We start from the raw sequence: 12,315 nt of genomic DNA, 5'->3' as shown, positions 1-12,315 counted from the left end.
GGAGTCAGACAGAACTACCAGGAGAAGCTCAGTACCACTCTCTCCTAGGCATCTGACCTTGGCCCCTTTCCGTACATGCTTGCTCAACTGTGACATGAGCCTAGTTTACAGGGTCACCACAAGAATGACGTGGCAACAAGATACGTAGAGCCGTGAGCACAGACCTGGCTCATGGGGAGCCCTGATTAAATTGGAGCTGCTGTTATCACCGCCTCCAGCCCCATAGGCTTTATGTGTTTGAAGGTTATGTGACCCCAAGACACAGCAATGGCGAAGGTTTTCAAGGAAAGTGGACACTAAAATGGGTACTCATTTATGTGTGGTGTGACTGTAGGATGGCGGCAGAGGGGCCCAGGTATTCTGTTGAAGGCAGAGCCCATCCTACTTGCCTGCATGTTCAGTGCCAGGTACCTAAGTGTCCACACTTCCTTCTTTTAATAGTTCTAGGGGAAAACTCTTGAGTGATATCCCTTTAAAAAGAAGTTATTTTTTTTTCTTGCCAGAAAAGAGCAGCTGATCACAGTCATGGCTACTATGTACAGTTTTGTTCTTGACATTTTAAAAGATCCAGGAAAGAGCTTCAAAAGTTCATGTGAAAATGGATAGAAAGTAGGTGGTAGGAAGAAGGAAGGCTACTAAAAGTTGGAGTCATTCGCTCCAGACAAAAGGGGGTTTGAAGTATTTCAAATGTGTTAGGTAAGTGTTAGGATGCTAATGCCACTCTGCTACCTTTCATGTCCATCGGACAGAAGGACTCCTATCACTACTTTTTCTTGGATGGGATGATCTCCCTTCCTGGAGAAAAGGGGTTGACCAGATGACTTTTTGAGATCTCTTCTCATTCTAAGCCACCACACAAATATAGAAGAGCAAACGGATACCCAGCTCATCAACGTGGGGTGGTGGTTTCAGTTGCATTCTGTTTAAAATGAGGTCAAGGTAGCTTGTCACAATGGAAAGAGTGGGAGCCAGGAGTCAGGCAGAGCTGGGTTTGAATCTATTTTTGAAACTCACTATTGGGCAGGTTATGGTAGTAAAAGAACTCAACTCTCTACTCAACTACAGTAGAGATAATCTCTGCCTCCTAGGGTTCCTGGAAGGATGAACTAAACTAGTGTTGGCAAAGCGCCTAATATTTTGATTGACACACTGTAGGGCTTTGATGAATTGGAGCTATTAATCTAGTTGGCTAAAAAATGGGTTGAATAATTACCTTTAAATTATAACAAGAGCCTTGACATTCTGGTTGTAGTTATACCACGTGAGGAAAATTGCAAATTCGAGTCAGCAGACTGGTACCACCCTGGCCCACCCTGCAAACTAGAACGTGCCTGTGCCAAAGGAGGTTTGAGGGGGTAACTTGTTAACTAGCTTGGTGCTAAGACGCCGAGGAAACTGAAGGCGAGGTCTAAGGCATCTTGGTATGAATCTGGTTTCTCTCACTGTCGCCATAAGAATCAAATGAATTATTTTAAAAAGGTTCCAAATACATTTCCGAGTCTCAGGAATGTATCACATCTCGCTGACTTGTAATTCATACCAAGTATAGTAAAAACATCAGTGAAAAAACAGGTTTGCAAACCAAACTGAATGTCAGAAACTGGAATTATGATTTTTCTCCGTAACGAATGATAGGGAGCTAAAAATGGAAGTTATACAGAAATTAAACAGCTCTCACACAGCAATGAGATCCAGTGGTTGGAGCCCTATACTGAGGAAAAGAAACTTCTACTACTACCAGACTTTTCCATACAATGTAACTTTTTGGTGCTATAGCAACGTGGTCTGACATATTTAGCGTTTATAGACAGAGGCTGGAATCCGAGACAGAACAGCCCTGGTTTTTGTTCTTTACCAGTGGTGGCGTCTGTGGCAGGAAGCCTGGAGGCTGCGGAGAATCAGAAAAGACAGAGGAAATGCAAGGCCAGACATGCACATAAAAGTGAGGCCCACAGAGAGCTCGGTGAGACACACGGGAGGGCTTCCTGAGCCCCTCTGTGTGGCTCAGGGAGTCAGACTTGGCTTGGAAGGCGCGTCCTGTTTCCACCAAAGGGGTGGGGGATGGCTACAGTTGACAGAGCAAAACACTGTCAGAGCCAGCACACTGCACTTTGAACTGATAGAGTCACATGAGAGACCAGCTTATTTCTGTTGGGAGGGACCAAGCACAGGCACGACATACATCAAGAAGCTGGACGAGGCCCAGCGTAGATGCCTGTCAGTATCAGACCTATGAAGGTCACTGTGCCATTCAATCACCCCTAAGCAGGAACCTCCCATGATAATGAGGCCGCCTTTCTAGTACCACAAAACAAGTTTTACATGGTGGAACCAAGTTAGAATTCATCATCCCAAATACATGAATTTCAAGTGGCAATAAACCACTGAGCTGTTGAGACAGCATGTGGAAGCTAAACCCAATATCTCAGTAAGCTCATCTCTATTCACCACACCTTTTTAGAAGTTGGGTACAAACAGTCCTTTGAAATCTATTGTGCTGTCCTGACTTTGCTTCCAGTCATCATTTAATTATGCTTCCTTAAAACCACAGGTATTACAAAATCTGACGGCATAGTACTTACAAGCAGGTTCACTGATTCTTATTTCTGTGCGTGTGTAATAATGAGACAACAGAAAAAAACCCAAATGGCAACTAAGATAAGAATCAAGAACATCATGGAAAGGGAAAAGAAAAACAAAAAACAACCCAGGAAACTCAAGAAGAAACCTATCTGTAATGCTGGATATTAAGTTCAACAGTTCTCGTTGTTCAAGGGGACGTTAAAATCAATTTTATTTCTACATGCCTCTTTCTGAGACCCCCTTGAACAAACGCCTAAATTGCAGATTCTTTCAGTGTGTGAACGACTTCTCAGGACTAGGGCAAACCCTTTCAGCGGTTTAGTCAGTATTTTAGACCACTTGGATAAATGCCAATAGAAGTTCAGAGGCTTACGAGGGCTACTGGCTTGAAGAAAAGAGAGGTCCTTTCAGAAAAGCTTATCTCAATACAAAGGAGTAACTCGTTTGGAGTATCTAATCCAATCCTGTGAGGTAGCATGATGCTTGATGTTAACAGAGACCTAAATTCTAAACTTTCTAAACTTAAAAGGAAACGTCTTCATTTACTATTAAGGGGTAAGGAAATCTCCTCCTTATCTGGATTTTGATAGTCATAACAGATTCACTGAGAGGGACTTTAAGACCGCTGGAGTCCCGGAGACTCCTTTGGAGTTATAGTGACCAAGAGCAGTTGCTAAATATTTTACGGTACTTTGACCTTGTTCCCACTCATATTAATGTCCTAGATTTATCTTCCCTTTACTGGATTTTTCCTCCTCCTCCTTTTTTTTTTTTTTAAATGAAAAGTAGACATGAATGCTTCAGTTCATTTTGGAAATGTGCCTTTATGAAGGACTTCAGAGATATTTTTCTTTCTTTTTTAAAAATGACCTTCAAATAAAAACAATAGACTTTTCAAACAACAAAGCCCAAAGCAAGTAACATCAGACTGCAGTATGGTCACAAAAAGACCAAAGAGACCTTCTGAAGCGGGGTGGCCAAGTGCTAAAAAAACTTAAAACATTCTAAGAGAAGGTAAATTAAGTATTATTCAGGAAGACAACAATCAAAGCGGCCCAAGGTTGGAGAGCACAACAGAATCTGCACCCAGCAAACGTCCAGTTTAACTAGCACTGGTTGTTTTAAATAAAGTACTTCCTGGGAGGAACCACGTGGCCACGCAGAGTGCTTTTCTTGACATCAGGAAACAATGCTGTTTGGGGTTGCTCTTTTTTTTTGTCTTGTCTTTTCTTAGACACAGTGCAGAACCCAACACATCTCGAGGCCATATTATGTGATTTTTTGTTGATTTACGAAGCAGAGATGGGTTTGGGAAAGGAAATTGTACTGAAGTTGAACTGAACTGCACTAGTCTTGGTTTACCTGCCATATGCAAAACGCCTGTCTTTGTGATGATCGCCGAAAGTATCCCAAAGCCTGAGAGAAACGCTCACTTCGTCAACGACGTCCCGGGAACGCTCCAAGACCTGCAGGAGAGACAGCACCCATGCTCACCGGCAGTCAGAGGCTCCCCCTCAGAGCCCCCGGGACGCACTTGCATTTAGCGTTCTCCTTCTATCTAACAAGACTTAGCTAAGTCCTAATTCTGTTCCTGGAGCCACGTGCCTCAAAAGCCCTCCCTCAGGATACCATAGCCACACTCCAAGTCGGCCTTCTGGCTTTTGTTTTCTCTTGTGACACTAAAAAGGTGAGTTTTGTCTCGAATATACAAGTTAACCCCTTCCCCTGCTTTTAAAAAATCAGACTGGCTGTATTCAATTGCCTGTGGTAAACTGTAATGGAAAAGAATATAAAAGAATGTATACATAGGTATACCTGAATCACTGTGCTGTACAGCAGAAACTAACACAACATTGTAAAGCAACTAGACTTCGATAAAAAAAAAAAATCAAGTAACTAGAAATCCAAAAAAATAAATAAAAATCAGACTGGCAACAGCAATGATGTACCCTTAGGATTCTAAAGAAACGCCGTCTGTCTTACCTCCTGGCAGACCCGGTACTGGTCAATGGCCCACACTGTGGGTACGTGGGTGGCCAGCAGCTGGTACTGTGTCAGCGTCGTATTACACGCTCTGGCGCAGATCAAGCGTGTCTTCCCCACGGCGTTGTCTCCCACGACCACGCACTTGATGGTTTCCACGTTGGGTCTTTCGTAGTCCATGTCAGTGTCCATTTATAAAACTCTAGAAGAAGAGAGCGGACACCACATTCAAGACACTGGTGCTTTCCAGAGCGGTCAAAGATGGGAGGGGGCCAGGTGGTTTTCCCTTGGTCCAGGTACTTCTTTGGAGGTACCCAGGCAGAAGCCAGAAGTTTGGAAGTTTCTACTAAGCCAAACTGAAACTCAACTTTTCTTTTTATATCTCACACAAGTACAAAAACACCGGATTGTTATTTTGACCCCAAACGGTTGATTCCGGTTAACATGTTATTTTCTCCTTGGTTTTCTCTAAACACAACCTGCCTACTGGAGCTCCATCCAGGCGAGTCAGGGCTGCTGGAACACATTTCTAGCTCACTAGCTACTCACGTCAACCCGCTAAAGAGACTGGGCACCTGCAGGTTTAACCTTACACATTCGGTCATAAGCAGCCTTTTCAGTATGAGTGTCCGTTACAATCTTCCAGTGATCCAAGATCTCTCATTAAAAAGCAATTTCCTGTAGGTTCTAAACTATCCTGGTGACTTAGGGGAGAATCCAAAGTGTGAGCAGAAAGGGACTACTTGACTTTAAAGAAGAGTGAACTGTAAGTGTGAGATTGGATACATTATTGTTATTATTATTATTTTAATTAATTAATTTATTTTGGCTGAGTTGAGTCTTCCGTTGCTGTGTGCCGGCTTTCTTTAGTTGCGGCGGGTGGGGTTGCTCTTCGTTGCGGTGCGCAGGCTTCTCACTGCGGTGGCTTCTCTTGTTGCGGAGCACGGGCTCTAGGCGTGCAGGCTCAGTAGTTGTGGCGCACGGGCTTAGTTGCTCCGAGGCATGTGGGATCTTCCCAGACCAGGGATTGAACCCGTGTCCCCTGCATTGGCAGGCGGATTCTTAACCACTGCGCCACCAGGGAAGTCCCTTGATACATTATTAAAATTAATTTATCCTTATACTCATTCATTAATTTTTATTAATCAAATTCATTAAAAGATATTCTTAAGAGGAGCACTATAAAGAAAGATTTTGAAAAAAATTCCCTTCCTCTCTGTTTTCAGAGAAGAAAATCTGGAGCATGTGGTAGAGAATGATTTTACCAGAATGAGGAGCTACTTCAGAATCTTCCTGAAACCATCAAAAAGGGTTAAAAGAGGGTTGCTGGGTGAGGGGTGAAGAGGCAGAGGAAAGTTGCTGGCAGCTCTGCTTCCCCAAAACAGGAACCCCACAAGTTGCAGAGGGGACTGCTTCCTGGTAGCAGCTGGATGGGTGGCCAACCATGCAAGATTTTAATGTATTATGATTGCTCTTCTGAGGAAGTCTATTGTTAAACTGAGAAAACTGTTGGATGGTCATTTTCTTGAAAAGAGTCCATAATGGTCTTAACAGCCATGGTAAAAAAAAAAAAACAAAAAACTCAGAGTAGGGCCTAATACATAATTGGGAATCAAAACATGTTAAAAAATTTTTTTTTAATAAATTTATTTATTTTTGGCTGTGTTGGGTCTTTGTTGCTGCACGCTGGCTTTCTCTAGTTGCAGCAAATGGGGGCTACTCTTCCTTGCGGTGCGCAGGCTTCTCATTGCGGTGGCTTCTCTTGTTGCGGAGCACGGGCTCTAGGCACATGGGCTTCAGTAGCTGTGGTGTGCGGGCTCAGTAGTTGTGGCTCGTGGGCTCTAGAGCGCAGGCTCAGTAGTTGTGGCGCACGGGCTTAGTTGCTCCGCGGAATGTGGGATTTTCCTGGACCAGGGCTCGAACCCATGTCCCCTGCATTGGCAGGAGGATTCTTAACCACTGTGCCACCAGGCAAGTCCCTCAATACATGTTTAATTCAATTGACTTAAGAAAAATGATAATTTGGATAATATGAGATTAAGGGTATAGAGGGAGAGATAGAAGAAGAATGTTAAAGAAGAATGCTTTTGCACAGTTAGGACCATCTGAATGTGGATAACACCATCACAGGAGGTGTTAAACCTGAGGCTGGAGAACTATCTGGCAGGAATTGAGTGGAGTGATTCAAGGAACAGATGTGTGGTGAGGTTAAGATCTGATCCTACACCCGTGAAGAGGCTTAAAATAGATACCTGTCCCCCACCTGGTAAATGCTGATTTTGAAGGTCTTGGGTGGGAAAAGAGTCTTTAAATATCTCCAATTCTGGTGATTAGCCAGGTGTGGTGCTTCCAAAAATCAACCTCTTTAAAATCCAGCCTTAAAATTCTATGACTGTATTAGTTCTCGATTTAATAGTATAACGTGGCAAAAGCATTACTTTGGCATCAGATGGGCGGTGCTTAAATTCTAGAACATTTGGCAATGTCTGGAGGCATTTGGCAATGTCTGGAGCATTTTTGGTTGTCACAATGGGTGTGGAGAAGGGCTACTGGCTTCAGGTAGGCAGAGGCCAGAGGTGCTGCTAAACATACTACAATGTACAGGGCAGCTCCCACAACAAAGAATTATCTGGCCCCAAATACCATAGTGCGAGGTTGGGAAACCCTACCTTGGATGGATGAGAGTTTGAATCCTGGTCTCTCTGCTTTCTAGTCATTTCTTTGACTTTAGGCAAGTCAGCGGCACTATCTGAGCCCTAGCTTCCTCGTCTGTTAGATGGGAATGATAGTACCCATCTCCTAATGCGGTGAGGGTTAGGTGAACTGATGTTTTCAGTCCCCAGGGCCGTACCTGACACACCGATGGCTTCAAAATTATAATCATCATGCTGAAATGAATACTTTTAGATGACAACAAAATTGAGTCAGGTGGAAGACCAGGATTAGATGCAAAAATCATAAACTTAATCATCATAAAGATCTATAAAAAGGATACATTTTAGTAGAGCAATTAAAGGGTAATTCATTGAAAACTGCAGCACATAAATACAAGATGGAGCACAGGTGACCTGATGCAAAGAAGGCAGAGAAAGTTCTGGGTGGGGACAGGAAGAGAGGAGGTCGCAGTTAACTGAAGGATAACAGAGTTGCAAAGGTAGGTTAAAAATATTTTTATGGGGCACTTCTAGATCCTAGAACAAAAGTGGTAGGACTTCACAACAGTCTTTGACAAGATTCTGGTGATCTTGCCATGGGGTAGCCTATGTTAGAAAAAACCAGGTTCCACTTGGAGTCTCACAACTCTGGAACCTGAGGTCTATTACTTTGAATGTCCTAAGTGACATTAAAACTTTATACTTTTGAGTGAATTTTATTTTATTTTTTAGATAGATAGAAGTCAAAGAGAACCAATCCATAAAATTGGGGAGAATGTTTGGATTTAGTAAAAATTCAGACATGACACAAAAACTGTAACAATGGTTTTCTCGTTGGCTTGCAAACGTACTCTGATAGCATCCCCCCAAAGAGAAGTCCCCCAAATAATTTGGATAGTGGCAGCTCAGGTGGAATAGCTGTGTAGCTTTTACAGAAGATGACTTGGAGGGGGATAAAAGCCCTTCTGGTTTTAGATGAAGGCCATGATTACAAAAATATCATCACTTTACTTATTTATAGACACATCTCATGCACAGTCCTAAAAAGAATTTCTGCATCAAAGGTGAGAATAACATCCCTTGGTCCTCTCATCTCTAGCAATCTGTGCAAAACGGAAGTGACTGCCAAAGGTGCTGAACTCTGTGCAAAGGTGACAGCGTATAAGGGAAGTGAAAGGCAGGCAGAGTTAAATTCTCATAGCCCGGATCATGCACTCTACATGGGGCACTTCCAGGAAGAGTTTGCTGGCTTTCCAAAATCCGAGGCTCCAAATCTTTCCTTTTGGGTAGAAATTTACTTAGTGGTAGTCTAAAAAGTACTTTAAGAGTATGACGTCACAGCCAAGGGTGTAAACTCCTGCTCTTCTTGTACTGTAAACCAAGTATTCATCTGTTACACGTAAACCAATAAACATTACATTATGGTCTAATTATAAAACTATGCAATTGTATCCTCTTTTGCTTGTTATGGGCTCAAATTTATCCATATCTAGCACTCTTACGGTTGAATGCACGCTTACGACCATCTGGATAATGACTCTCTGGTTTCTGATTTTTATTCACCCGGAAAAGAGAGTAATAAATATTCCTTTAACATTGTTAATAAATTTCGCCACCATAAATCCTGCTGATCTATGAAGATACCCTTTTGCCTTTAGATCCATATCTGGGGAGACAAGGAAGGTATAAAAGGGAAAGAATAGCTAGGCGGAAGTGATACTGGTAACCTGATACTGTGCAGCTCTGTAATCTCACTCAAAACCGACTTGAACTTTATTTCATACTTTCACTGAGTCTTCAGGACATGGATGCTGACAGTTAAAAATGCTGCCTGAAAAATCTACTTGTACACTCTCTAGAAGTCATAAGTTTATTTAAAAACAGGTAAGTGATAAAAATAAGAAATGAAAGAGGAGAAATAATATCTGATACTGCAGAAATAAAAAAAAAAAACATAAGAGAATACTATTCCAACAAACTGGAGAACCTAGGAGAAACTGACAAGTTTATAGAAACATACAGCTCACCAAAACTGAATCAAGAAGATATAATCTGAACAGACCAACCACTAAAAATGAAATAGAATCTGTAATAAAAGAAAAAATTCCTTGCAAACAAAAGTCCAGGATGGGATGGCTTCACTGAAGAATTCTACCAAACATATAAAGGAGAACTTATACCAATCCTTCTCAAACTCTTCCAAAAAACTGAAGAGGAGGGAACCCTCCCAAAGTCATTCTATGAAGCCACCATCGCCCTGATACCAAAACCAGACAAAGACACTACCAAAAAAATTATAGGCCAACATCCTTGATGAATATAGATGCAAAAATCTTCAACAACATATTAGCAAATTGAACCCAACCACACATAAAAAGGATCATACACCATGATCAAGTTGGATTCATCCTAGGGTCACAAGGCTGGTTCAACATACGTAAAATCAATGTGATACACCACATCAACAACAGAAAAGACCAAAACCTCTGTTGATCATCTCAACAGATGCAGAAAAAGCATCTGATAAAATTCTACATCCATTCATGATAAAAACTCTCAGCAAAGTGTGTATAGAGGGAACATATCTCAACATAATAAAAGCTATTTATGACAAACCCACAGTCAACATAATACTCAACAGTGAAAAGCTGAAAGCCTTCCCACTAAAATCTGCAACAAGACAAGGATGCCCAGTCTCACTTTTATTTAACATAGTATTGGAAGTCCAAGCTACAGCAATCAGACAAAAAAAAAAAGAAATGTGTCCAAATTGGAAGGGAAGATGTAAAATTGTCTTTACATGCAGATAACATGGTATTCTATATGAAAACCCTAAAGACGCCACACAAAAACTGTTAGAACTGATGAACGAATTCAGCAAGGCAGCAGGATACAAGATTAACATACAGAAATCTGTTGCATTTCTTTACACTAACAATGAAATATCAGAAAGAGAAAGTAAAAAAAAAAAAAAAAATCCCTTTTAAAATCATGTCCAAAAACAAGATACACAGGAATAAACCTGACCAAGGAGGTGAAAGACTTACGCACTGAGAACTATAAACATTGATAAAGGAAACTGAACATGACTGAAAGAGATGGAAAGATATTCCATGCTCTTGGATTGGAAGAATTAATATATATATTTTTAGCTTCATTTTTTATTGGAGTATAATTGCTTTACAATGTGATGTTAGTTTCTTCTGTACAATGAATCAGCTATATACATACCTATATCCCCTCCCTCTTGCACCTCCTTCCCCACCTCCCATCCCACCCATCCAGTTCATCACAGAGCACCAAGCTGAGCTTCCTGTGCTTTATAGCATGTTCCCGCTCGCTATTTTACGCATGGTAGTGTATATATGTCAATCCTAATCTCCCAGTTCATCCCACCCTCCCCTTCCCTCCCTGTGTCCACATGTCCGTTCTGTACATCTATGTCTCTATTCCTACCCTGCAAATAGGTTCACCTGTACCATTTTTCTACATTTCACATGTATATGTTAATATACGATATTTGCTTTTCTCTTTCTGGCTTACTTCATTCTGTATGACAGACTCTGGGTCCCTCCACATCTCTACAAATGAGCCAATTTCGTTCCTTTTTACAGCTGAGTAATACTCCATTGTGTATATGTATCACATCTTCTTTATCTATTCATCTGTTGTTGGACGTTCAGGTAGTTTCCATGTCCTGACTCTTGTAAATAGTGGGGCAATGAACATTGGGGTACATGTGTCCTTTTGAATTATGGTTTTCTCAGGGTATATGCTCAGTAGTGGGATTGCTGGGTCATATGGTGGTTGGCAGAATTAATATTGTTAAAATGGCCATACTACCCAAAGCAATCTACAAATTTAATGCAATCCACATCAAATTTTCCACAGAACTAGAACAAATAATCCTAAACTTTATATGGAGGCACAAAAGACCCAGAATTGCCAAAACAATCCTGAGGAAAAAGAACAAAGCTGGAGGCATAACCTTCTCAGACTTCAGAATCAAAGCAGCATGGTATTGGCACAAAACCAGACATACGGATCAATGGAACAGAATAGAGAGCCCCAAAATAAACCCACACACTTAGGCTCAGTTAATCTATGACAAAGCAGGCAAGAATATACAATGGAGAAAAGACAAGTGGTGTTGGGAAGGCTGGAGAGCCGCATGTAAATCAGTGAAGTTAGAACACTCCCTCACATGGTACACAAAAGTAAACTCAAAACGGCTTAAAGACTTAAATATAAGACATGACACCATAAAACTCCTAGAAGAGAACGTAGGCAAAACATTCTCTGACATAAATCGTAGCAATGTTTTCTTAGGGCAGTTTCCCAAGACAAAAGAAATAAAAGCAAAAATAAACCAAAGGAGCCTAAACTAACTTACAAGCTTTTGCACAGCAAAGGAAACCGTACAAAACAGAAAGACAACCTACGGAATGGGAGAAAATATTTGCAAACGATGCAACTGACAAGGGACTAATTTCCAAAATATACAAACAGCTCATACAACTCAATATCAAAAAAAACAAACAACCCAATCCAAAAATGGGCAGAAGACCTAAACAGACATTTCTCTAAAGAAGACATACAGATGGCCAACAGGCACACGAGAAGACGCTCAACATCACTAATTATTAGAAAAATGCAAATCAAAACTACAATGAGGTATCACCTCACACTGGTCAGAGTGGCCATCATCAAAAAGTCTACAAACAATAAATGCTGGAGAGGGTGTGAAGAAAAGGGAGCCCTCCTACACTGTTGGTGGGAATGTAAATTGGTGCAGCCACTAGGGAGAGCAGTATGAAGGTTCCTTAAAAAACAAAAGAGAGTTACCATATGATCCAGCAATCCCTATTCTGGGCATATATCTCGAAAAGATGAAAACTGTAATTTGAAAAGATACATGCACCCCAGTGTTCATAGCAGCACCATTTACAATAGCCAAGACATGGAAGCAACCTAAATGTCTACTAACAGAGGAACGGATAAAGAAGACATGGTATATATATACAATGGAATATTACTAAGCCATAAAAAATGAATGAAATAATGACATTTGCAGCAACATGGATGGACCTAGAGA

General features: G+C 41.2%; 1 protein-coding gene across 5 annotated transcripts in view; it reads right to left on the bottom strand.

The window, feature by feature from the left end:
- Window positions 1-12,315, bottom strand: part of RHOBTB1 (Rho related BTB domain containing 1) — a 68,427-nt gene that overhangs the window by 32,097 nt on the left and 24,015 nt on the right. For 4 of the 5 annotated variants that reach the window (XM_030843956.2, XM_060286454.2, XM_030843955.3 and 1 more), the window contains 2 exons: window positions 4,567-4,768; window positions 3,946-4,049 (listed from right to left, as the gene is read on the bottom strand). In XM_030843956.2, coding sequence (XP_030699816.2) covers window positions 3,946-4,049; window positions 4,567-4,758 — 296 coding nt within the window. In that variant the 5' untranslated portion in view covers window positions 4,759-4,768. Of the gene's footprint in view, window positions 1-3,945; window positions 4,050-4,566; window positions 4,769-12,315 lie in introns of those variants that run through there. The other variant, XM_060286455.1, reaches the window with a different exon arrangement.

The sequence above is a fragment of the Globicephala melas genome, chromosome 16, assembly GCF_963455315.2.
Source record: "Globicephala melas chromosome 16, mGloMel1.2, whole genome shotgun sequence".
In the NCBI taxonomy this organism is placed as follows: domain Eukaryota; kingdom Metazoa; phylum Chordata; class Mammalia; order Artiodactyla; family Delphinidae; genus Globicephala; species Globicephala melas.
Note: the sequence above shows the minus strand (reverse complement) of the source record. Positions and strands in the feature narration are given on the sequence as shown.